This window comes from Stegodyphus dumicola, chromosome 9 (assembly GCF_044657685.1).
Source record: "Stegodyphus dumicola isolate Sdum_Otavi_A_Nest chromosome 9, ASM4465768v1".
Classification (NCBI taxonomy): Eukaryota; Metazoa; Arthropoda; class Arachnida; order Araneae; family Eresidae; genus Stegodyphus; species Stegodyphus dumicola.
Window position 1 is genome coordinate 132,787,214 of NC_140776.1, and position 23,374 is coordinate 132,810,587.

General features: G+C 31.7%; 1 protein-coding gene and 1 long non-coding RNA gene across 2 annotated transcripts in view; one reads left to right on the forward strand and one right to left on the reverse strand.

The window, feature by feature from the left end:
• LOC146995490 (uncharacterized) overlaps nucleotides 1-23,374 on the reverse strand; it is a 378,021-nt gene that overhangs the window by 169,586 nt on the left and 185,061 nt on the right. The gene's annotated exons all lie outside the window — the stretch shown is intronic.
• LOC118205181 (nose resistant to fluoxetine protein 6-like) overlaps nucleotides 1-23,374 on the forward strand; it is an 89,984-nt gene that overhangs the window by 42,185 nt on the left and 24,425 nt on the right. The window contains exons 9-13 of the mRNA XM_085824131.1: nucleotides 1,316-1,481; nucleotides 1,752-1,831; nucleotides 4,421-4,543; nucleotides 7,822-7,942; nucleotides 14,940-15,126. Of these exons, the coding sequence (XP_085680257.1) occupies nucleotides 1,316-1,481; nucleotides 1,752-1,831; nucleotides 4,421-4,543; nucleotides 7,822-7,942; nucleotides 14,940-15,126 (677 nt within the window). The remainder of the gene's footprint in view (nucleotides 1-1,315; nucleotides 1,482-1,751; nucleotides 1,832-4,420; nucleotides 4,544-7,821; nucleotides 7,943-14,939; nucleotides 15,127-23,374) is intronic.

Below are 23,374 nucleotides of genomic sequence, written 5' to 3' on the forward strand. Positions count from 1 at the left end.
GCATTTGAGAGTAGGTCTAGATCTCATCAATAGTCTATAAACTCATTTGTTCTGTCATTTCAGGAAAACTGATATTGAGAATATTGTTGTGAATGATTAACGCTATGTTTTCGTTTAAAATATGTGTTATAAATCTATTTATTTAAAATAAATAATGTAAAGTCTTTGTTTCATTATATTTTTCTAATAGAATCTATACAGTATATATACTAAAATAATACAGTAGTAAGATATATTGCAGGAATACTGAAAGAGATTCTAGTTTGAAGGGATACGCGTAACAGAAAAGGTCGGGAACCGCTGTGCTAAATTTTTTATTCAAAGAGAAAAAGTAATAAATATTTCACAAGCTTCCGTTTTGGTATCCAGTAGACCTTTTTACTTAACATATGATTTAAAAATTAAATTCGTGGCTTTTCTTAATGATCATATTTTATTTACACTTTGCATCATAACGTGCCTTTGCATCATAACACGTATATGAAGAGAAATTTTATATTTAGATTTAGTAAACATATTTATACATTTTTCTAGACTTAAAAAGGACTGACAAATGATGCGCTTTCAAACAGAGGCTGTCGATTGGGTATGCCTCAAATTATAACACAAATCTAAATTAGTGTAATTAGATTTATTGTTAAACAATGGCAAAAGTATCGGATTAGGAAAGGGAAGGTTTTCTAAACTTTATTTTCATACATAATAGTTTCATAGTATTTCTGTCTCAAATTCAGAATTTTTTCTTTCCCTTTTGATTCCGAGACACTGCTAATAACCCGGTAACTATAAAACATATGTTTTTAAGACAGCCAAGATCTATTTCTACCCACTTGTATATTTTACTAGAGTGTGTTTTAAACATATAACCGAACTGCACTGTAAATCCGATTTGTATGCTTCTTCACCAAATTAAAAAATGATTAAAAATTTTATACTTCGAGCAGAGCCTCATTAATCTAGTTTAAAATTCTACGATTCCCTAGGCCACCTTTTACAGGGACCTCAGACTCCCATGGAGCTTTGCTTTCTTGAGAGAAAAGATTAGTTAGTTTGTGTAAAGAACACTAAATATTTTGGACTAGGAAACACAAAAATTAATTTGTGTTCTTTCCGGGATTCGTACCATGGATCTTCCAATTGTAACTGTACATGATAATGACTTAACACAAGCGAGTATTCACACGAGGAGAATGTGATAATTTCTAAGAACCAATCTAATTATTACCTAGGTATACAGAATTAAAACCAGTTATTATTTTACATATGCATCTTTGCTTAGTTAAATTTACACGCATTTTGCTTTTGTACTTTTCAGAATGGTCGCATTACAAGTATTAGTCATTTGTTTATTCTTCCTTACTCCAATCCTTGGATCAGGACCTCTTTGGCAAGAATTTGTTGAAGAACCATTAAATAATTGCAGTGAGAAATGGTGGATGAATTTGCTTTTCATACAGAATTTTCTTGGCCCTTATGATAGCGTAAGTTAGCAAAGAACTGTGAAACCAATCAATTCGAAAATAAAGTTTAAATATTTCTAATTGTCATATTTTACTATAACAAGGAGTTTCTATCCATTTATGTAATTTGTTTTAGCCTGTGCAATGAAATTCTGAAGAATATTGAACAATAAAGTTTCTTAATTTATTTCAATTAAAACGTCCTTTTAAAATAATATTTTTGCAAGACACTTGTAAAGTAGTTTGATTAAATATACTAAAATTATATGACTTTATGTAATTTCATTACAGTGTCTTTACCATACTTGGGTACTGGCAGCAATGATGCAAATTTTTGTGGCAACCACAGTTGTTGTTTGGTTGATGAATAGGTTAGTGAAACCTTTTATTTGGTATTTTTGCTACATATTTATACTTACATACCTATGTACAGCGAGTTGATAATTAGTTTTATTTACCAAACTATGCCATACTGGATACTGCTAATCATTAAATGAACATAACTGTAAAACGTAATACTTTGTTAAGTGAAACAAACAACTTTCCAGAAAACAGGGTCGCACCTTATGCGGTTAGGCGCTAGATGATTCTTTTCTTTCCTTCCCACAAGCTACATTTTGCACGTTAAAGACAAATTACGATATTTACCTTTTCTTTGTTCATATACCAACCCATACAGGTTGCTAATGAAATACATGCCTCATAAAGTCTTAGATTTATCCGTGAATGTTGAGGCAATTTGCGATTAAAGTTTGGCTTAATGAAAGTAAAGTTCATTGACAAGACATTATTTAACCAAGCCTGGTCTGAAGGTTCCCCAAAGTACACTGGTGTGCAAAAATTAAGGACGAGACGGTTTTTTCAATATAACTTTGTACAAAAGCTTTCCAAATCAACACATTTAATACCGTAAGATCCCCAATACGTAAGGACATGAGTAATGTAAGCAACACTTACTGAAAGAGAAATCAGAGGAAGAAAAAGAAGCTTTATTGAAAAAGTAGCATGGAGCGCAATGCGACTGAAGGCCGAAACATCCCTGTGATGGATGTCTAGCAAGAAACATCCGGTCTTTAATAGGGGATATGATCTTCCCTGACTGCTAGGCAGGTTTCACAGCGTCTGCCCATGCTGAGAATGAGGGTGTCAATGAGTTGTTGACGCATTGCTGCCCATTCGTCTTGCAGCGCCAATCGAAGCTCCAGAATCGTTACTGGTGGTAAGGTACGAGCTGCCAAGCGTCTGCCTAAAAACTCCCATACACGCTCGAAGGGATTGAGATCCGGAGATCGTGCCGGCCAATCCATACGTTCAATATCCTCACTCTCTAAGAGCTGTTCGGCAGCTACTGTGCGATGACATGGTGCATTGTCGTCCATGAAAAGGAACTGCGGACCCATAGCGCCTCTTAAAAGACGCACATATGGAAGAAGAATCTCGTTACAATAACGGGTTCCGTTGACTGAACCTGCGTCGAAGATGTGAAAGTGTATACAACTACCAAGCATGATGCCTCCCCAAACGAGAACACCGCCGCCTCAATACCTGTCCCTTTCAATGATGTTCGAGGGATGATTGCGGCTTCCCCGCTCTCTCCAGATGAGTATGCGATGAGAATCGCTACTCAGACTGAATCTGCTCTCATCTGTAAAGAGTACTCGTCCCCATTCATTGTCTCTCCAATTCCGGTGTTCCCGGCACCACAGAGAACGCCCTCTCCGATGGGCAGGCGTTAGAGGTACACACGTACAGGGCGTCATGCAAACAGACCACCACCGTGCCGTCTTCTGGCCACGGTAAAACGCGATATCGGTCGTCCAGTCGCCTGTGTCGTGTGTCTAGCGATTTCTCCCGCTGTCTGCCGCCTGTTTCTTCTGGCCTGTAAGGCAATATACCGGTCATCTGCGGGTGTGGTTCCTCGTGGACGACCACTACTAAACCCTCGGATAGCTGTTTCTGTAGTTTGAAATTGTCTCCAAAGTCGTGAAACGATGCTGTGAGCAATTCCGAACTCTGCAGCCACACTTGTCACACTGCGGCCTTCCTCCAACTTCCCAATGATTCGACCTCGGGTAAAAGCATCCAGATGTCGTCTAACAGATTGATTATTCGCCATTTCTCGCTGAGGCAGCAACTCGGTGTGATTTTAACTCTATACGGCGTGAAATCTCTTTGCCAGAAATACTGATCTTACACCGACAACATGCTTTATACTACTCAGACAAGCCCCTATTACGTCTACCTGCATATCTGCGCATGTGCTACCGTACATCACCTTACTTAATCTCCAGATTGGTCTTTCTGTTCGCTCTGCCTCTTCGTTCAGCTGATATGCTAATTTTTCGACTTCGTCCTCAATTTTTGCACACCAGTGTAGTTGCTCGAGGAGTGTAAAGAAGCCAGTAATCTTGTCTGATTCGCCAAGCAAATTTTTGTTCCTCAACCAAAATGACACTTAGAAATTTTAAGACTAATTCAGAGTAAATTAAATACAGTATATCCTCAAATGAGAAGTGAAGTTATATAGCAACCTGGTGAAAAAAATGTAAAATGCAAAAAACAATTGAATGAATAAAAAAAGAATATTCATGATATATGCGTAAACTACTATGCATTAACCTGAAATTTCCCCTTGTCTCTGCAATGCGAAAGATGGTCTGTGCGATAAAAACAGGAAGTGTTCTTCAGCGCCTGGTTACGTAAAGTGCGACCATGCATTCTATAATAAAAAGTTCTTATTTATGTGTATTCTATTACTCTTTAAATCATTTTTCTTCAATTTTCAAATACTTTACATATTAAAAAAATGTGCCCTTAAAAAACCTCAGGGAAAAATAAAAATTTCCTATGAAAATAATCGTAAATTTCGAAGAGATTTCGTGTCAAAATTTGTTTTATTTTGATATGAAATGGAATATTTATAACTGCATGAATTATAAAATAGATTATTTTATTTACAGGTGGCCGGTGCTAGGAATTTTATCTAATGTATTTCTTATCCTTCTTACCATAGTAGCTGTAGCATCTGTAACTGCTATATTTGATTACCCAGCCACATTCGCCATATACTTTTACGATTACAGGTATTATACTTTTTGTTTATTTGATTTTCACTTACAAATTCAAATTATGAAATTTAGACTCATGTTTGTGTTATTATTAAATTTTTTACAAGCACTTTTGTAACATTTTATAGAAAATTTATGTATAGAAAGGAAAAACAAACACGTATTATAATATTTTATTGTTTGATTCCTTTTCTACAAAGCTCAGTTAAGTATACTCCATACGTCATTTGAATTAGTAAACAGGAAATAAGAAGGAAAGTATATAAAATTCTTTCTTTGTATAAAAATCTGGATACATCTTCGTTCTAAATTTATAAATAATTTTATTTTATGTTTTAAATGGGAACATTTTCTTAATTTATTTCATTTCTTAAATTAGATAATTTTCTCTAAAATTAAAAGTACCGGAATATTTTAACTTGGCATTTGAAACCTATGTCTCTATCATTTGCTGCTTTCGAATATAAATTTTATGAAGTTGGTGTCAATGTATATTCACACATTTTTTAAAAACCATTATTATTCATGAGAAAAAAAAATTATCTGGACGCAAAATCCTGAAATGTAAACAATCTGAAGCTTTTTTCAACAGAAAAGTTTAAACTTCAAATCTCAAATGCTTTATTAGATGTAACAGATATATGGCAACTTTAATAATTGGACACTTTCAGCTTTTGTTTAATTTTAATTTCACATGAAAATGATCAGCCAGTTCTGAGATAAGCGAACGGTCTTTACATTCACGAAAGTTTCTTCAGCAGTCCTTGTACATGATATCCTGATGCTCTGCCAATTGGAACATGGAAATCCAACTGATAACAATTGCCTATGATATCCTTTCCGTGCGTTGAATATATTATATTATTACAATAAATATGCAAGCCATTGTAACCTTTGTAATGAGTTCCTTTCATAAAATATGGATGTACTGCTCTTTAAGCTTTCCTACAAAACTAGAGTTCATCTTTTTGGTGCAATTATGTTTGAAAACTATATATATATATATATATATATATATATATAGTTTGGTTATTAAAAATAAAGAGGACTTCGCGATCTTCCGTTTTGTACCCCAGGAAAGATAATTGTAGCCCTTCCACTCCCTTCTAGGGTGTAAATAAAGTATAACAACCTGAGCGTTGGAATCATAAAAATGGATAAAAGCAATTACATAAATTTTTTGTGCAGTTATTTATATTGTAAGAGTCTGCAAGACATTTAAATATGTTTTCATTTTCACAAGAATCATTTTCTGCTTCTGACGAAAAGAAAACTATGAGTGATTGCTCTCGAAACTGACAGAATTTTACTCCAAACACAAAGGAAATTAAAATTCCTTTATGCTTAATTTTAAATTTCTATTGGCTGGTTTCTTTTCTAATCAGATCTTTGGAAATTTAAGAACAATATCTAGTCTTGCCTGCTAATAGCAAGTTTTGTCTACTAAAATATCAGTTACGCTGCGGGATTGTCTACAATAATTTTATTAGCAAAGGGAAACAATTTTCTAGTAAAAGTTGTTAGGAAGTAGTTTGAAATTTTGATGCTCCAGTTCCGAGCAATTTAGCAACCGATTTAGAATCTGAATTTTTATTTACATATTTTCTCCCCGCCGAGTCACGAAGCGCATATGAAGTTGAAAACGTCTATTTGCACCCTGCCTGGATAGTTGGATATGGCTTCTCTCTCTTATTGTACGGAGCTGAACATTGCTGAACACTGGTAGTTCGGTCCGAGGTTCGAATCCAACGAATGGGCTGGCTGCATGGGTGTTTTCGTGATTTTCCCCATGTGTAACGTGTATATGAGCCAGTTTCCTTTAAAATGTCCTCCACGCAGGCATCCGTTCCTTAAGGCAGATAGCCCTCGAGTGCTTTGCCCTAATCTAATGAAGAAAACCAAACCTTTACTGTAACAACACCTTAGCTCAAAGTCCTTTAGTACATTACCTGATGTCAAAATGCATTCTGTGTGTTTCAGCTATTTTTAAAAAAAAATAATGTTAGTCCCAAGCACAATATAGTTCATAGTTCTAAAAACAATCTGGAAAGGAATGAAAATGTTCTAGAAATTTAGTCTATTGTCCTACTACTGTAAATTAATCGCAGAAAGAAAACTTTTAAGAAACGTGACTGGCAACTGAAAAAAAAGGGATGTCTACTACTACAATTCATCTCAGTTTACTACAGGATTTTAAAATGTGAATTCTACGACTAAATTAGTATATGCCCCACGAAATAATCATTTCATAGTTGAGAATCAAGGATTATAGTTACAATTATGTTATAAGGTTCTAAAGACGCTTTTATTAATTTAAATAATGTAACGTTTGGATGAATTTGCTAAGAATATTGTTTTGCAAAATGCAGGAATGTATTGCCGCCAAATCAAGATGCCATTTTGAACCATTTTGAGCTATTGCAGATTTGTGTAAACATTTTCTCTGTTTTACTAAATTAAATGAAATCAAAATCATTACTTTCACTTATTTTTACTTCCTTGTACAAAGTAAAGAAAAATTGTAATCGCGAAAAAATTCAGGCATCCTATTTCAACGGAAATATCCATTTTGACCACTCTCGAATCCATTTTGACTATTTTTTGTATGTCGTCTGTACGTACTGACAGAATAAAAGACTCTTTTTCCAAAAACATGCCATGCAAGTACGTACAAATATATCTCGCATAACTCAAAAACAATTAGCCGTAGAAGTTGAAAATTTTTATATAGAGCTGCTATACCATTTTAATTGTCCACAATTTTTATTGCAATTGGCAATACCAAAAGTATATATTAGATAAGTATACCCACCAATGCCTACCCATCTTTTACTGTCGCAAGCATTGGTCGCACAATCCATTGGTATTAGAGCTGCCTCGTAGAGTCTTGGTTTAGAACACAGAAAACGGTAATTGTAAAGCAATAAAAGAATTACGTTTCGCTAACCTAACAACGTAAATACGGATGTCCAAGGTTTAGTAATTTTACAGTTTAAACTTCTAGAATTTCTGGAAAAAATTATGAAAAAATAGAAGGAAAGTTTCATTTGAAGATATCAATAAATGTAATGGTATATCCGATATTTTTTCGTTTGAATATTCGCTATAGACGTACAACATAACTAGAGAATTGGGAGGGATCAAACGTTTCGGTTCGTTATATCCAAGGTTTGCTCTAGCGCTGTCTTGACTACCTAAATATTATACGATAATTCTTACTCATTCTTGAAATACTGCATTTATGATGTTTCTATTTTATTTATTTAAATTTTTATTTATTTATCTTTTTACAGAGTATCTAAACACATGTGGAAAAATCTTTATGTGCAATCCTATACTCACATGGGCCCTTATTGCATAGGTATGCTAGTGGCATACTTTGTTGCTGAAAATTCTCCTCGAAAAATCCAAAAAGTACGTATAATGCAAACTCAGAATTCTATTTCTTATTCAAATCAGGGAAATCAAACGAAAATGCGCGTGTAGATTAATTGTTGCATTTCATTAAAATATGTTTGTTTGACTGATGCAATGCGGCAAAGCACATTAACAGGCATGCGCCGAAAGGAAAGTGTGTCGTAGTGAAAGTCTTTCTTTGGGAACTTGGTTAGTACATGTAACGCCACGAAAACAACCGTACAGCCAGCCCGATTGAATCCGCTCGAATTGCTGGTTGTCATAAATTTTATCCACACGACATTGGTGGGTAATTAAAATATGAAAAATCATAAAAAAATAAGTGAACATTTTAAAATTTTTGCTTAGTTTCACCATTTTTTCGGGGTTTTCAAGCAATGAAATTATAATGGGCGAAACAAAGAGAAAGAATAATAAAAATAGGGTTCTCAAATAAATATATCTCTTAACTGGAAGTCAATCCTGCACGCGGAATTAATTTGAAAATAATCCTTTTAAACTGCAATAAATGCCAGGCAAAAAAAAAAAAAAAAAAAAAAAAAAAACTCTTCAGTAATTCTGAATAAAAAGGGCACAGTGTATTTCTTAAAATAGAATTAAATTAAGATAACAAGAATAATTGCATAAATTTTAAAATTTCTTCTTGCAGAGTAATCTGTTATATTCCCTTTCTGACTTGTTGCCATTCCAACCAACAATATGCAAAATTGCCTTTAATTATAATGTCATTTTACCTGAGCACAGTATATCCATCGAACAACCCAGCAGCTTCTCTTCTATTCAACTGGCTCAAGTTAACACTTTGTTTATAATCTTCATACTCTTTTTTAATGCTTTACTACTCTATATCGCCTAAGCAACTGCTTCGAGATTCTCTTGGTTTGATAAAATCCTACACCTTCATTATTCTTATTTTCCTTCTCTGCTTTTAGGCCCACCAGCGGCCGAGCGGTAACGTCACTGAACACAGGTAGTTCGGTCCGAGGTTCGAATCCTGCGAACGGGCTGGCTGCATGGGTGTTTTCGTGGTTTTCCCCACGTGTAACGTGTATACGAGCCAGTTTACCTTAAAAAGTCCTCCGCGAAGGCATCCCTCCCTTAAGGTAAGATAGCCCTCGAATGCTTTGCCGTAATCTAATAAACCAAACTTTCTGCTTTTTTGCTTATGTTTCAAAGTCATAAGAATTCTATTTCTTTCTCTTCATAAGCAAAAGAAAAAAAAATTTGCTAAGGCTCTTATGCTGTTACCTTATCTCCGTATTTTTGACAGAAGACTTACTTTTCGCAAGTACCAAGTTTTTAGCGTGAAGTTCTTAACTTCGTACCAAGGTTTAGCAATTAAACTCGCTGCAATGCTACCAAAAAAATGACGGGCCAGACCTTTCTTTTTCTTTTTCTTTATAAAATAAAAAATATTTTAATGCAATTTAAATTTCGTTTACTAAATATTTTTGTCAAAACGTAACATAAACAATAATAATAATAATACATAATGGGGAAAAATTAAAATTTATATTTATTTTCTATCTGAAACGAAACGGTTGGCATTTGCGAAACATTTTTGTTGGTTACATTTAGTGATTCAAGTATATTGATAACTAAATATTTAATTTTCAGACTGAACATTTTTAATAATTCTAACATCATTAATTAATGACTGAATAATTTACTTTAATTTAAACTAAAAGTAAACTTATGAAAATTTTTTAAGTTTTCAAAGAATTTTTTTCAAGTGGGACAAAACTTGATAATAAATAATGACAACGTCGTTACTTCCTCTTATACATCAAATTTTCCTTTGGACGCATAAATCATTATAAACTACTTTATTTCTCACTACAGCTTGACACATTATGCCGTTCCGATTCCGAGAATAATTATTGACTTTGACAGAAATTACTAGAAACTGCCCTTATCACGCATTGTAGAATTCCATCGATCATCCACGTTCTTTTCTTATCAGTCTTGTATTACGAAAAAAAAAAAAGCCTTCGCACATAAATGTATTTCCAAACAAAAGAATTATTCTTAGGGCAATAATTCGTAACTCAGCTGATTTATCTTTGACAAGTACAATTGAATAAAAGTTATTAAAATCTGTATCTTCAAATCTTTCAATAATATTTTTATCACAATATAAATTAATCGATTCGTTTATAAGTTCTCCAGGTACTTTTCACATCCTTTTTTAATAGAAATGAAAATAATATGAACTGGAACGTATAATAACTAATACTAAAATTTTTTAAACACCGTTATTTGCAAGAAAGACATGACTAAAATGTCTTCGTGAGCTGTATAAAATGACTTCGGAGACAACGTGTTGCCAGTTTGAGACTACTGATGTAAGTTATGCAAAACTTTTTATGAAAAAAAAAAAAAAAAAAAATATTCCTTCTTTCAGATTTTATAGACTAGGGGTTCTGACATTTTTGCGCCCACCAGCGGCCGAGCGGTAAAGTCGCTGAACACTGGTAGTTCGGTCCGAGGTTCGAATCCCGCGAACGGGCTGGCTGCATGGGTGTTTTCGTGGTTTTCCCCATGTGTAACGTATATACGAGCCAGTTTCCCTTAGAAAGTCCTCCACGAAAGGCATCCCTCCCCTTAGGCAGATACCCTAGTGTGCTTTGCCATAATTAAATACACCTGACATTTTTGCTCCATGCACCCCTTTCCCCATTGCTAGACTATCACCCTCTTCCTTTCCAAAATTTAAAAAATACACGTACTTAAAAAAAAAAAAAAAAAAAAAAAAAAAAAAAAAAAAAAAATTAAACAAGAAAAAGTTTAGAAAATGTTGCTAAATACCAAAACTTGAATAAAAGTAATTTTTTATATTCATAAATTAAAATAAAATCCTGAAAATAAATAGATATATAAAAGGTAAAATAATAAACTAAATATGTAAATAAAAGCTTGATATAGTTCCCTCTACCTGAAACTTCGAAAACACCCCTGTGAAGAGCCCTTTTCTAGACATTACATTTATTTCACACATTAGAGCCTTAAGAATAATCTATTGGATATTAGATAGAAAAACTTTTAGGGAGCATGAAAACTCTCTAAGCATAAGGCTACATCTTCGGTTTTCAGAATTCTTTTAACCTATGAACGTTCAAATGAACTTTCTCATCGAAATAAACATCGAGATTTAGCGTTGGTGCTGCCATCTATGAATAAGAACTAAAGCTACGATAATCGTATATAAAGAGAAATTTTCAAGAGAAGAGTGTGTTTTCAACTCCTTTAGATAAGCCCAATTCCTAGAGCATTTCAAAACATGATTTATATGTATAATATTAAATATAAGCTCAATAAATTAAAAAAAAATTTGTATGATTCTCTCACTCTAAAAGTTTAATGCAGCTATATAATAAAGAAACGATAAATTGGTTTGAAATGGGAACTGCACTTATTTCTTGGAGGAAAATAAAAAATATATACTGCTTAAAAACTTTTAAAAATCCTAATACATTTTTTTATGTTGATCTTTCATTGTTAAATTAAAAAATTTTAAATTTTTTATTGTTAAATAAATCTATTACGATAAACTATTTACTTATTACAATTTTTATTGTTAAATAAGTCTATTTGAGAGGAATATAAAAGCATATTTTTTAAAGCATCAATAGTTTATTAGTATAAGTTTGCCCTTTTAGTCAAAACAGTGATTTATATATAAACAATTTTTACTAAACTGATGCACAAAGAAATTCTCAAGTTATTAGAAATCTGGAAAATATTTTTGTATCATAAATACTAAAAATTGTTTTGGTACCGATTTATAATTTATTTCGTCTTCTTCATTAAAAATTTTCTTTGTTTCTGTGGAAAATAATGCATGTCATTTCATAAAATGCATTTTTTTTTGGCATTTTTCAGACTTGGCCTGAAGCAAACAGGTCGAAAATTAAACGTTAAATCAAGACATTTTGCTTAGCAAAAAATGCAGCAAATTAAATAAAGCATATGTGTTAACATGTTATGTTCTAAGTCGATCGTTCGACACTATAAACATAAATTACTCAAGGATTTATTTATCAGAAATATATATGCGAGAGAAAGAAAACTGTTTCGTAGTTTCTACGGAAATTAGTACTGGTGCCATCTATGAGCACCATTGTGAACTATCTGTACATATTTTTTGTACGATATTTCAGAATTCTTCTGAAGAGTTGTTTGCCATTCTCTTTCTAAGACATGTGACCCGATCATCAAAAAAAAATTTTCATAAGACAATAATTTTATACTTGTTGCAGCTGTTTATATAGGAATACATTACACTCAGGCTATTTTACAACTGCTATCAATTATGTAATCTGTGCAATAGATGGCAGCACTGGAAGCACCAGCGTAAGTTGTTTTGTTGCATTGTGAGATAGGAATAAGATATTTAATTGTAATAATAATTAAATAATATTTTAAACTTTGCTTACAAATAAAAAAATCTTAGGCTGATATGGATTTTGTAAAAGCTCTGCAGGTTTATAGCGGATCTGATACCTAGTTCTTTGAGAGGAATATAAAAGACTACTTAATGTTTATTTATGTATTGTACATGCTTTGTCTTGTTATGTTGCTCGCTCAGACTAGAAGTCTTTAAATCCTATTAATTGCTACAAGTAACATTAAGTTTCACAAATTTTCAGTTTTTAAATGCTTATGATTTTTTCTTGTCTAAAAATATTCCTCATTTCTTCTTGCGCTTACAAATCATTAAGCTAATATGCATTTACATGTTTTAAAACTTGAAAAACTCATGTCTGCGATGTTATCGACATGTGATGGCTTGTAGATGCTTAATTTTACACCACTAATATTTTCGACTACAATCTTTTTTTTAAACTGTGAAGCTTTTCATATTCACAAAAATGTGTCCTGTTTAGTCTATGATCGACTTTCTCGTTTTTCCAGAATTTGTTGCTCCTGATGAAGACGTTATAGAATTAATTGTTAATAATGAAACAAGAGAATTTTATCTCGCTGAAAAATATGGTCAACTTTCTTATGAGAGTGTTTCTGAAATTAACAGTGGTAGCTATGTATTTCATTTTGAAGGAGTAAATAACGGGAAGTATATTTTATACACTTAAACCATCAGAATAATCTTTTCAGTCTGGGAAAAACATGAAATCATCAGAATATATAATAAATTATGACCCTCCTCCCAGGGGGGTCATATTTTTTAAAGTTTTAGGAAAAAGGGAAGTACAAGACCCCCTTTTATTTTATAAAATTTGAATATCTTTTAAAAATTTATGAAAAAAGGGTTCTACAAAACATCCCCCTTTTCAGGGTATGAAAGAACAAAAAATATATAAGACCATTCCTGTAAACCGTTTAACAGTATTTAAATTATAAAAATAAATAAGAATATTTTATGCATATTCTTCAAATTATATACGAAAAAAGAAATTGAAGGTTTAACTTTTTAAGCTTATAAATAAAATTAGATTCGGTTGTAAATGTCCCATCCAACAGACCAGCTGGAAAAGTCAAGGAAAAATTCATCGTTTATTCGAATCCTGCGACGCTGCAAGTTCGAGACCTCTGCATCAGCATAAGGCCGATGGGGGCCAACGTCTGGGGGTTATTCATAACATCGAAAAGGGGCAACCGTAGACGACGAGACGCCCTCCCGAAAATAAAAATAATTAAAAGAATTCGGTTGCATCTAGAGGGCGTTTTGCAGAAATGTTTCTTAAATTAATAGAAAATGGTTATTTATTTTAATAATTAAAATGAATTTTCTATATTTTTTCTGAAATTTTAATATACTCTTATCTGAATTCTTTTTAAATTTAGGATGTGAAAATAATGTAAAAAATACTTGATTTTAAAATTATTTTGATTATTTTTTGTTCTCTTTTATGTATTTTGTGTCTTTTTATTAAAATTTATGATGCTTAAGTTTTTCCAGGTTTTTAAAAAAATGAGAAAATGGGGAATAAATTGGAAAATTCCAAAAAATATGGACAAACGATATGTTTTGTGAAAATCATGCATGTTTCAATTCAAAAAGGGTTTTAATAGGCAGCCTATGTATGAAACTATGGTTGTTCCATAATTCCATACATAGGCTGCTCACGCTTAATTAAGTTCTGAGTCTTATCTAACGTCTTAAGTGTTTTCAAGAATAGATGCTCATCAAACAATAGACGTCAGCAGCTGAGTTTGAGAACAAATAATTCCCATACTAATTCAGAAGTCAAACAACAAAAATCAGCGTTATATTTACAAAATTTTCACAGGACTAGTTTCGATGGTTTTACCGAACCACCATCTTCAGCTGCAAAACCGCAAATGAATGGAATGAAAACCGCAAATGAAACCGCAAATTCCCAGTTTGTCTTAGGACCTTAGGAGTTACAAGCTTTTCAAAGCATAAATATATATATCGTACCTTTCGTTTTAGATCGATTCCTGCATTCAAAGTGTTAAGAAAAAAGCGCTATTTTATCAGTTTTTATTAATTTTTGTAAAATTTTTTTCAACTATTCTAAGCAAATGAAACACTATGACTTAGATCCGAAGTATTTCTGTTATTGCTTATATAGTAAATACCCAAACTTGTCTTTTAATATCGCCCTAGGCTCCAGAGCATATATATGCTTTTTCTATATTTAAAATAAATCTTTATAGACTGCAAATAATTTTCAAGGAAATCAGAAATTTTGTCTTAATGGAATGAGTAATAGTTAATTAAAGATTTTAAGATAACTTCAATTAATAACTTTTCAATGACACTTTGCATGTGCGGATTATTTTTTTCGTGGTCCATGCACTACATGTTAAAACGATCACATTACTCATCTTTAAATTTTCTGCTTTTGTCTTCATCAGGTTTCATATTTTCTAATTTGTGTGGTTTTTTTTTTTTTTTTTTTTTTTTGTGACTGGCTTTACTCTTCTTTTACTCACAAAGAATTATCATCACATGCTTTCCATTCTGTGATTGCCTGCATTCATTATATATTTACTATTACATTTCCAGCATGTGTCTTTCTTTCTGTGGTTGGCTTCATTCGTTACGTGTTCTGCAATAATATTTGGACTACATCCTTATCACGATGGCCGTCCAATGGAGAGAGGATTAGCCATCTTCTATGCTGCAGTTCACAGACCTTCATGGGCTCTGGCGATCGGTTGGATAGTCTATGCATGTGCAACAGGACACGGAGGTAAGATTTAATTTAAATATACTAGTTTATAAACATAAAATTTTGAGCAAACGTTCGTGAAAGGTACCAATTACTCATTGAGATGTAAGTATAATTTTAAGCAGCTGTAACATGAATTATAGATATTCTTCAGCAAACTCACTTCAGCAAGCATTAGATATATGCAGCTTTCCTGACAGCTGTAAATACAACTCAGCACTGATAAAAAAAATTTGGATGCACTAAGCTGAGAAATATGATGGAGTCTATGAATTCTGATTTCATTTCAGATTGTGTACATACTTTGATATTTTCGTAAGGAATTAATATAGAGTATTTGTACAATTTAATGAAATTTTGAAGTTAATGGAGAATTCTTTAATATTATGGCATTTTGTTTTCGACTTGCATTCTATGAGAAAATAATTCTTTTGATGTATTCTAGTATATCACGACTGAAACAGCTTAATATTCTTTTTTTCAAAAAGTGAAGAAATATATTCGAGCTTTCTGGATAATTTGTTGCTATCTAATGCTGCATTTTCCTTTTAATATCGCTTGAATTTTTGAGCTTATTAGAGTTAAACAAATAAAGTCCTCAGTCCAAGTAAACACTGGTTTCACTAAAGACTATCATAACATGTAATTACTGTTGCACTTTTAAAGTATTTTCGGTTCTAACTTTGTAAAATGTTAAAGTTCGAAGTACTATGACAGAGGGCTGTTATAATTAAAATATACTTTTCTATTAGCCAAATATAAAAGCTGAAGCAACTGAAGGAAATAATTTGTTTCGTATGTTATCTGAACTACAAAATAAAAAGAAAGCAAATTTATCTTAATTAGAAGCGTACAGAAGTTCACTGACCTATTCATTTAGAGTTTTTCCACCAGCTACCGAATGGTAAAGCCGCAGAATAGTACTCTTATTTCGAGCCCCGCTTGAATTCTAGCGACAAGCCGTATTTTAATGGTTTCCCTCATATTTATTTGCAACTTTCTTGTGGTTTTCCCTATGAATACAATCCAGTTTCCTTTACGAAATCCTACATAAAGGCATCTCTCACCGCAGACCGTAGACCTCATTAGACGTCGGAGTGCTTAAGATCGCCGAATACTGGAAGTTTTCCCCCTTGTTAGATTCTAAGCAAATACGCTGGCTGGATGGCTGAATTTCGTGGCTTTCTTATGTGTGAAGTGAATACTTCCCAGTTTTCTTTATAAAGTCCTTCACGAAGGCATCAGATTTCTTAGGCACATAGTAATCGTCCGCCTTGTATTATTCAATGAATCTAATCAAATCTCAAGTAGACAGCAGCCGTGTTCTTTGTAATAATGTAATAATAACATATCCCTTTTAGAGCAGACTTCGAATTTATAAATTTGAAGAATATGTAGTTCATTTTTTGGCCTTCTTACTATGTATCTTCATGATGTCATTTCAGCAGGTCCGGCTAGCATTTGGAGACACTGAATTCGTTTCCCGGAAAAGACATTGTTCGTGTTTCGTACTTTCTGCTTCGAAAACGCTTAATCGATTCTACAAATTGATACTGAGTACTTCTAAGCCATTCTATTAGTTTAAATTATTTAACGATACTCTGAATAAACTGACATTTTTATGCCATTATTTTACACAATAAATAACAAACTTTTAAAATTAAGTTTTTATGAATTGACCATATATTCATATTGGCAATAAAGTTTAGCAAACTGTGTAAAGAGTGGAGGACTATACATTTTCTATTTTTAAAATATTCATCTGCTTTACAAACATTTTGTAAAAACGAAAGCAGTTTCCTCAGCGCACTGATCAGTTAACAACCGAGATCGTTTTCGCAACATTCTTCTTTGACTAACGAGTCCGTGAGTAGGTAACGAGCAAAAGTTATAATTAGAGAGAAAGGAAAGCATTTAATAAATATTCAATACATATGTATGTATGTGAAAATATGGAGTACAAAATACCAGTGGAGAATATAATAAAAAAATGCAGTGTTCATTAGTAGCGCTCAGTTTTAGTGCAAGCACAATATGCATATATATATATTAAAACGAAAGGAGCTTAAAAACTTTCTCAATTACCTCACAGCCTAATCACAAAAATTAAATAATCATTTTGTAATACGAAAAAAATGCAATAAAAATTACAAAACAAAATATTTCATAATATCAAGTACACGGTCAAGATTATGCAAAGTAAACAAAAGAGTAATTTTTATATGTAAAATAGATTAAGCCAGTTAAAACATTTTTCAAAATTCTGTGATTATGACTATGCTTAATCTTGTCATTTTTTGCTAATTCTAATTTTAAAGGAAGATGAAACCATCCTTTTGAAAAACGGTTTATCTAGCTTAGTTCCTTATACACATTAAAGTTACTTTGCATAATCCTATACCATTTGTTATTTGTTACGGAATATTTAGTCTGTTTTGTTAGTTTATTTCGGGGTTTTGGGTTACAAACTGTTGTTTCATTTTTAAGGATAGATTATGACGTAATTAAGAGTTTTTAAGCTATATACATATATGTGTATATATAAGAAAATACGCTAGCTGCTACAAAAGTAATTGGCGATCTCAAAATTAACATTCTAGATTTGACGCTCTCCCCCTAAATTCATCTGTTCTCCCAAATTCGAGATTTTTCTATGTTACGTAACGCTATTTGAAAAAACTAATATTAACCAATCACAGATTAGCTCTACTTATACTTCAGACTTAATATAAACTCCTTGGCGAGTTAATTCTGTCATTATTCTGCTAGCTTCTATCTTGCTAATATCTCCTCGCTTCGCTTCTTTAAAATACCTGTGTAATTCTTTAAAAAAAAAAAATAAAATGTGTATAAGAAATTATCGTAATTGTTATGATTAAAGAGTATGTTGTCTATGAGGAATTATTCTAGTGTGCCTGGAAATCTGGGAATAAAGATAATAATTGGGTGAACTTAGTTTAATATCAACTTCTTCCTCTCGCCCTACCACTCAACCAACGGGACTGTGCTTGGAAAACATTACATATATACATGTGATATTTTAGCAGTCGTGGACATGAATGACGAAGCTTGGCATCAAAGTCCGGGCATTGCTGTGGCTGAGTGTTGAGGCAGAAAAATGATGACGCAGAAGGATTTTGCTTTTAATTGCACATCTTTATTCAATTCCAATGGCAGATAATCTTTCTTTTAGATGAAATTCTCCTAATTACATATCAAATAGTGTTTCAAACTAAATACGATGAAATCTAGGCTTTTGACGTCATAACTATTTTAACAAAGAGAAGGCATAGGAGAAGACCAGCAGCATTAGGTCTTAGCAGCAGAAGGAGAAAACAGTCTCTCTGAAGCAAAATGGCGCGAGTTCTCTATTTATAGGAGCGGTTACGTAATAGGCTCGAATGTTCTCGAAAGTACTGGTCTAGGGAAAAGATTCTAAATTTCAGAAAGTTAATTAAAGGTTGCTGGTTCGCATAGAACAAAGCCGTCCTATTTTTTTATATTTTACATACATATATATATATTAACTGCATGGTTTATAAACAAACTCCTACGTGACTGTTGAATTTATAAGAGTAGAAATTAAAGAACACTTGTTGAATTCACAAGTAGGACGATGGTAATCAAGATTAGAGGCTAGAATCTTAACATCATTGCATACGTATCATAGTACATCATTATTGTGTATATGAATATAATGCTTAAAAAAGTGTTGGTAAAAGTTTTATTTTAAAAAATAATTTAGCTTTAGTAATAAAACACACGTTAGTGGTCGAATAACCCCAAAATATTACTTAAAACACCTTTCTACAATTTTTAATTTGCCCTACTTAAACCCTACTATTATTATAGAAAAACGAGATTAAATTGTTTAAGCTGTATCACAAATTTCAGTTAAGTGATTTTATTTCAATAATTGAGAATTTAAGTAGGTGATTCATATCAAAGTAAAATATCTTAATTCCAAGATATTAAAAAAATCATGTCAGAGTAGAAAATGTATGTCACGATTTGACTATAACAAATTAATTCAAGGTCATAATATCAGTCGCCATATCAGTTACCTTGTATATAGTATTATGTAATAAATATATGAGATTAAAGATATGTTTACTATATTAAGTTTATAGATATCCCGAAAAATATATTTCAAGTCTTTTTCGTGTCTGAATATGCAATTAAACCTTGATAACTCGATATTTGTTGTTTCTGAAACCTTATTCTTTCTTACCCTTTTTATTCAAGTTTTGTTATTTCCAATCAGAAATACTAATCAAATTGACATCATAAAATAACTCGTATAGGTCAGTATATTTAAATATTAGTACTTTTCTCTTTGCGGAAACATTTTCTACCAGATTCATTTGTCTAGTAAAGAGAAATTAACAAAGAACAAAATATAGATAACACGCAATGGGATAGAATTACACAGACACTTTTCCTTATTCTGCAAAGTTAATGAGCATGTGCTAAATGCAACTGGCAGGAGGAGGAGCATATACATTTTTTCCACAGTACGCTTATTACGTTCTTCACTTAACAGCAACTGTAAAACTTTAATTATGGAAATATGATTTGAGCTGTGATGAGGATAAATTTGCCAGAACCGGCCTTACGCCATTAACAGGTGCACCCAAATTTTGCTTGGAGCAATAATAGTAAATAAAAACGTTAAATTCTCTCAAAGAAACAAGAGAAACAAGTTGTCTTTTATTCGTCATAATTACAAAAGATTATTTTGTCTTTTGAATTGTTTGTTCAGTGTTGCAAACTGTAATAAATTAGATATTTTTAAGGACAGCAAAATGTCTAACTTTTAAATAAGTTATCCAAACTTCTGAATGTAAATAAAGGAGACGTGACATTCCCCTCAAGTTTTTTAATCCATGCAATGACGTAAGACACATTCAATTCGTTTAACGTTCTATGTGATTTAGAAATATGATCTCATAATCTCTAATATTTATGAGGCCACTAACAATGAACACTTAAACATTTTGATCTAAAATCTCTCGTTATTAGCAGTTGCCTATTAGCTAAAAAGAAGTGGAAAGATTCTTTAAAAAAACGTCAGAAATTCGACTAATTACGCAAGAAATTCTAAATGCATTAATTTCAATGATTATTTTTTTAATCTATTTGATGATATAAATTTCGAAATTTTGTAAAGATAATAAGCGTAATAACCACAAGCGAATACATAATACCAGTATGTTTGAAAATATTATTTAAAAAGAGCTTGAATGTATTTTGCATCTAGATTTTTAGTCCAAAGGGCTTTGTCCCTGAAGGACTATTGTTTCCGTTTTGCGATTTTACGTTGAATCACTATAAATGTCCATTTCAATTTTCAAACTGTTGTCACCAAATGTTAGAGTCCTGCATTATATTTGAAGAAATTAAATAATGAAAAATTTGCATAAATGTATGTCTATTTCTCGCATTGTGATAAAACAATGGTACCTAGAGCCATCCAATTTTGAATGACGTAATCCTACTGCGAATATGGCCATCTGAATGCTGTAATTTGGAATTTGTTTTATTATCGATTTCATATTTTGCAAAACTTTAACGAATTTTTTTATTAACAAACTCAATGATTTCAAAGCGAGCAATGGCAACATTCTGCGAAGGGGAAAAAAAACCTTTTTATCTCCAGCGCGCGGAACTGTGTATAGGAAATTCTAAAGATACGCTCATTTTAAAATTACTTTGCAACGTTGCTGTTGAACTGAAGTTTATGGTTTAAGTGCAAAGAACATGATATTTAATAATTTTAATGATAATTTTTTGTACTTTTTTTGTAAATATTTGCAGGTTTTCATTTAGAATTTTTATACATATGGGCTGATATATATTATTTTCTGTGAAAACTAAATTCCCAGTCCTACAGGCAACGGAACATCCCGATGCCATTTATGTTTTCATTTCGGTGTTTAACAGTAGACGATAAGTTTTTCGATTCAGTTCTTCATTCAGCATTTGTCACTCATTAATTCATCCATAAGGCACAATTTTCTACATGTCTGAAAATATAACATTAGTGCAATATGATAAATCTTTGCCTGCTATTGGTTTTGTTAATATCGCACGTTTTTTCCTTGTTTCGCTGTTGACGAAAAATTTCCTTCTAGTCATCCGTGGTATCTATATGCTCTAATGACTGACAGTTTAAAGATTAAGAGTCCGAATGGCTAATAGTATAACAGTTTCAGGGGTAAATTTTATTGCAAAGTGTTTTTTAACTCTATTGCATTTATTACTTGGTGTTAATTGGAATGTGGCACCAACTTCAGTGCATTTTCTGTATTCTAACAGAACATGCTGTTAATTTGTAGCGTGCAATATTCAATTCAAATATGAAACTGTTAATATAGTTTGCTAAACAAGTAATAATTTCTAAATGCAGATGATAATTCTTGTGATGTATATTTAACTAAAATACAAAGTTATGATATTTGTTACAAAGTTATATTTGAGTTATAAAGTCGTATTTGAGGGCAGATTTTGAGAGTCTGAGTTACTGATTAGCACTTTTTGAATAGAATATTTTATTTTAAAAAATAATTTGGTAATATTTCTTTTCAAAACGCAAGGCTTAAAAGACACAGAAATAATATACAAGACAAAATTCAAAATTTGTAATACAGGTTTCAAAATTTAATAGAAGATTTATACAAATAAATTTCAAAAATACATGTATCCGGAAATAAATATGAATATATACACACAAAAAAATGAAAACTTTCAGATTTTTTATTAGGCTCAAAGGAGCGTTTTTTTTCATTTACATACACATACGCGCTTCGAGAGCATTTTGGATAATATCCCTCTGGACTAAAAATATTAAAACAGCGTATCTTTAGAATTTCTGAAAGACAGTCTCGTGCGCTGGAGATAAAAATGTTCCTTTCTGTACAGCGTTGCCTATTGCTCGCTTTTAAATCGTTGAGTTTGTTAATAAAAAATTCGTTAAAGTTTTAAAAAATTTGAAATAGACAATAAAACAAATTCGAAGTTCTAGATTCGGGCTTCCACGTGTCCAAATTCGGGTACAGGACTACGTTATTCAAAATTTGATGCCTGTAGGTACCGTTGTTTGTTCACAGTGCAAGAAAAATACATATATTTATACAGATTCTCCATTATTTAATTTCTTAAAATATAAAGCAGGGCGATAATATTTGTTGGCAACAATTTAAAAAGTGATACGCCGTTTTTAGTGAACCGATGCAAAATGCCGTTTCGAGACCAGTAGCCTTCCGGGTCAGTGCTCATTTGGACACAAAACAGAGAAATTAAACGAAATAAAATCATTTAAAACTCTATAATCTGACCATTTAAATCAATATGAATGTTCTGCTTCCTAAGAATCAGAAAATATCCATGACGAAAGTAAAATTTTTAAAAGAGGAATTTAGAACAAATCTCGCTTCTACAAAATATAGCAGCACGCGTATTAAATCTGACATCAATAACAACCATTGTTTAAGATTTTTAACCTCTTTTTATCTTGAAAAAAAATTAAACTACACTTATTATTTCCTAAGATTTTTCAAGCAATATATTAATATTATTATATGTAACCAAATTATATATCGTTTTGCTGAAACTGATTCATATATAATCAGACATTAAGTTTCTTATTACTTAGTGAAAAGTAAAAAAAAAAATAGTAAATTAATAGCATCATTAGTTAATTAAAAACTGAAGTTTAATAATAAAACTAATTCAGGGTTTTCCATTTTAGATTTTTATATTTAAAATATAATAATAAAAAATCGCTTCCAACTATATAATTGTATTTATTATTGGCCCAAAAGTGGTTACCCTCGAAATGAGATTTTACATCGAATCGTTATAAATACGATTCTTCAGTTTTCATCGATGTATGTTTCTGTTTCCATTTGGCAAAATTAAGCTTTAAAATCTTTTAAATTGAATCTGTCAGTTGTAGATTAGCAAAATTAAGCTATTTGAAAGCAACATGTGAACATGTGTAGTTCCTAAGAATGTTCGTTTTCTTTCTTTTAATTCGTATTGATTTAAATAATAAAAATGCAATTACTTCATGATCTATCTAATTAAAAATATTCAATATTTTCATAGAATGAAGTTATATATTTTTAATTATTTAATTCATATTTTGTGAAACTTTAATTATTTTTTGATTAACAAACTCAAAGATTTGAAAACGATCAGTCGCAACACTGGTACAGGATAAAACATTTTTATCTCCAGCGAAAATTCGAAAGATACGCTGTTTTTA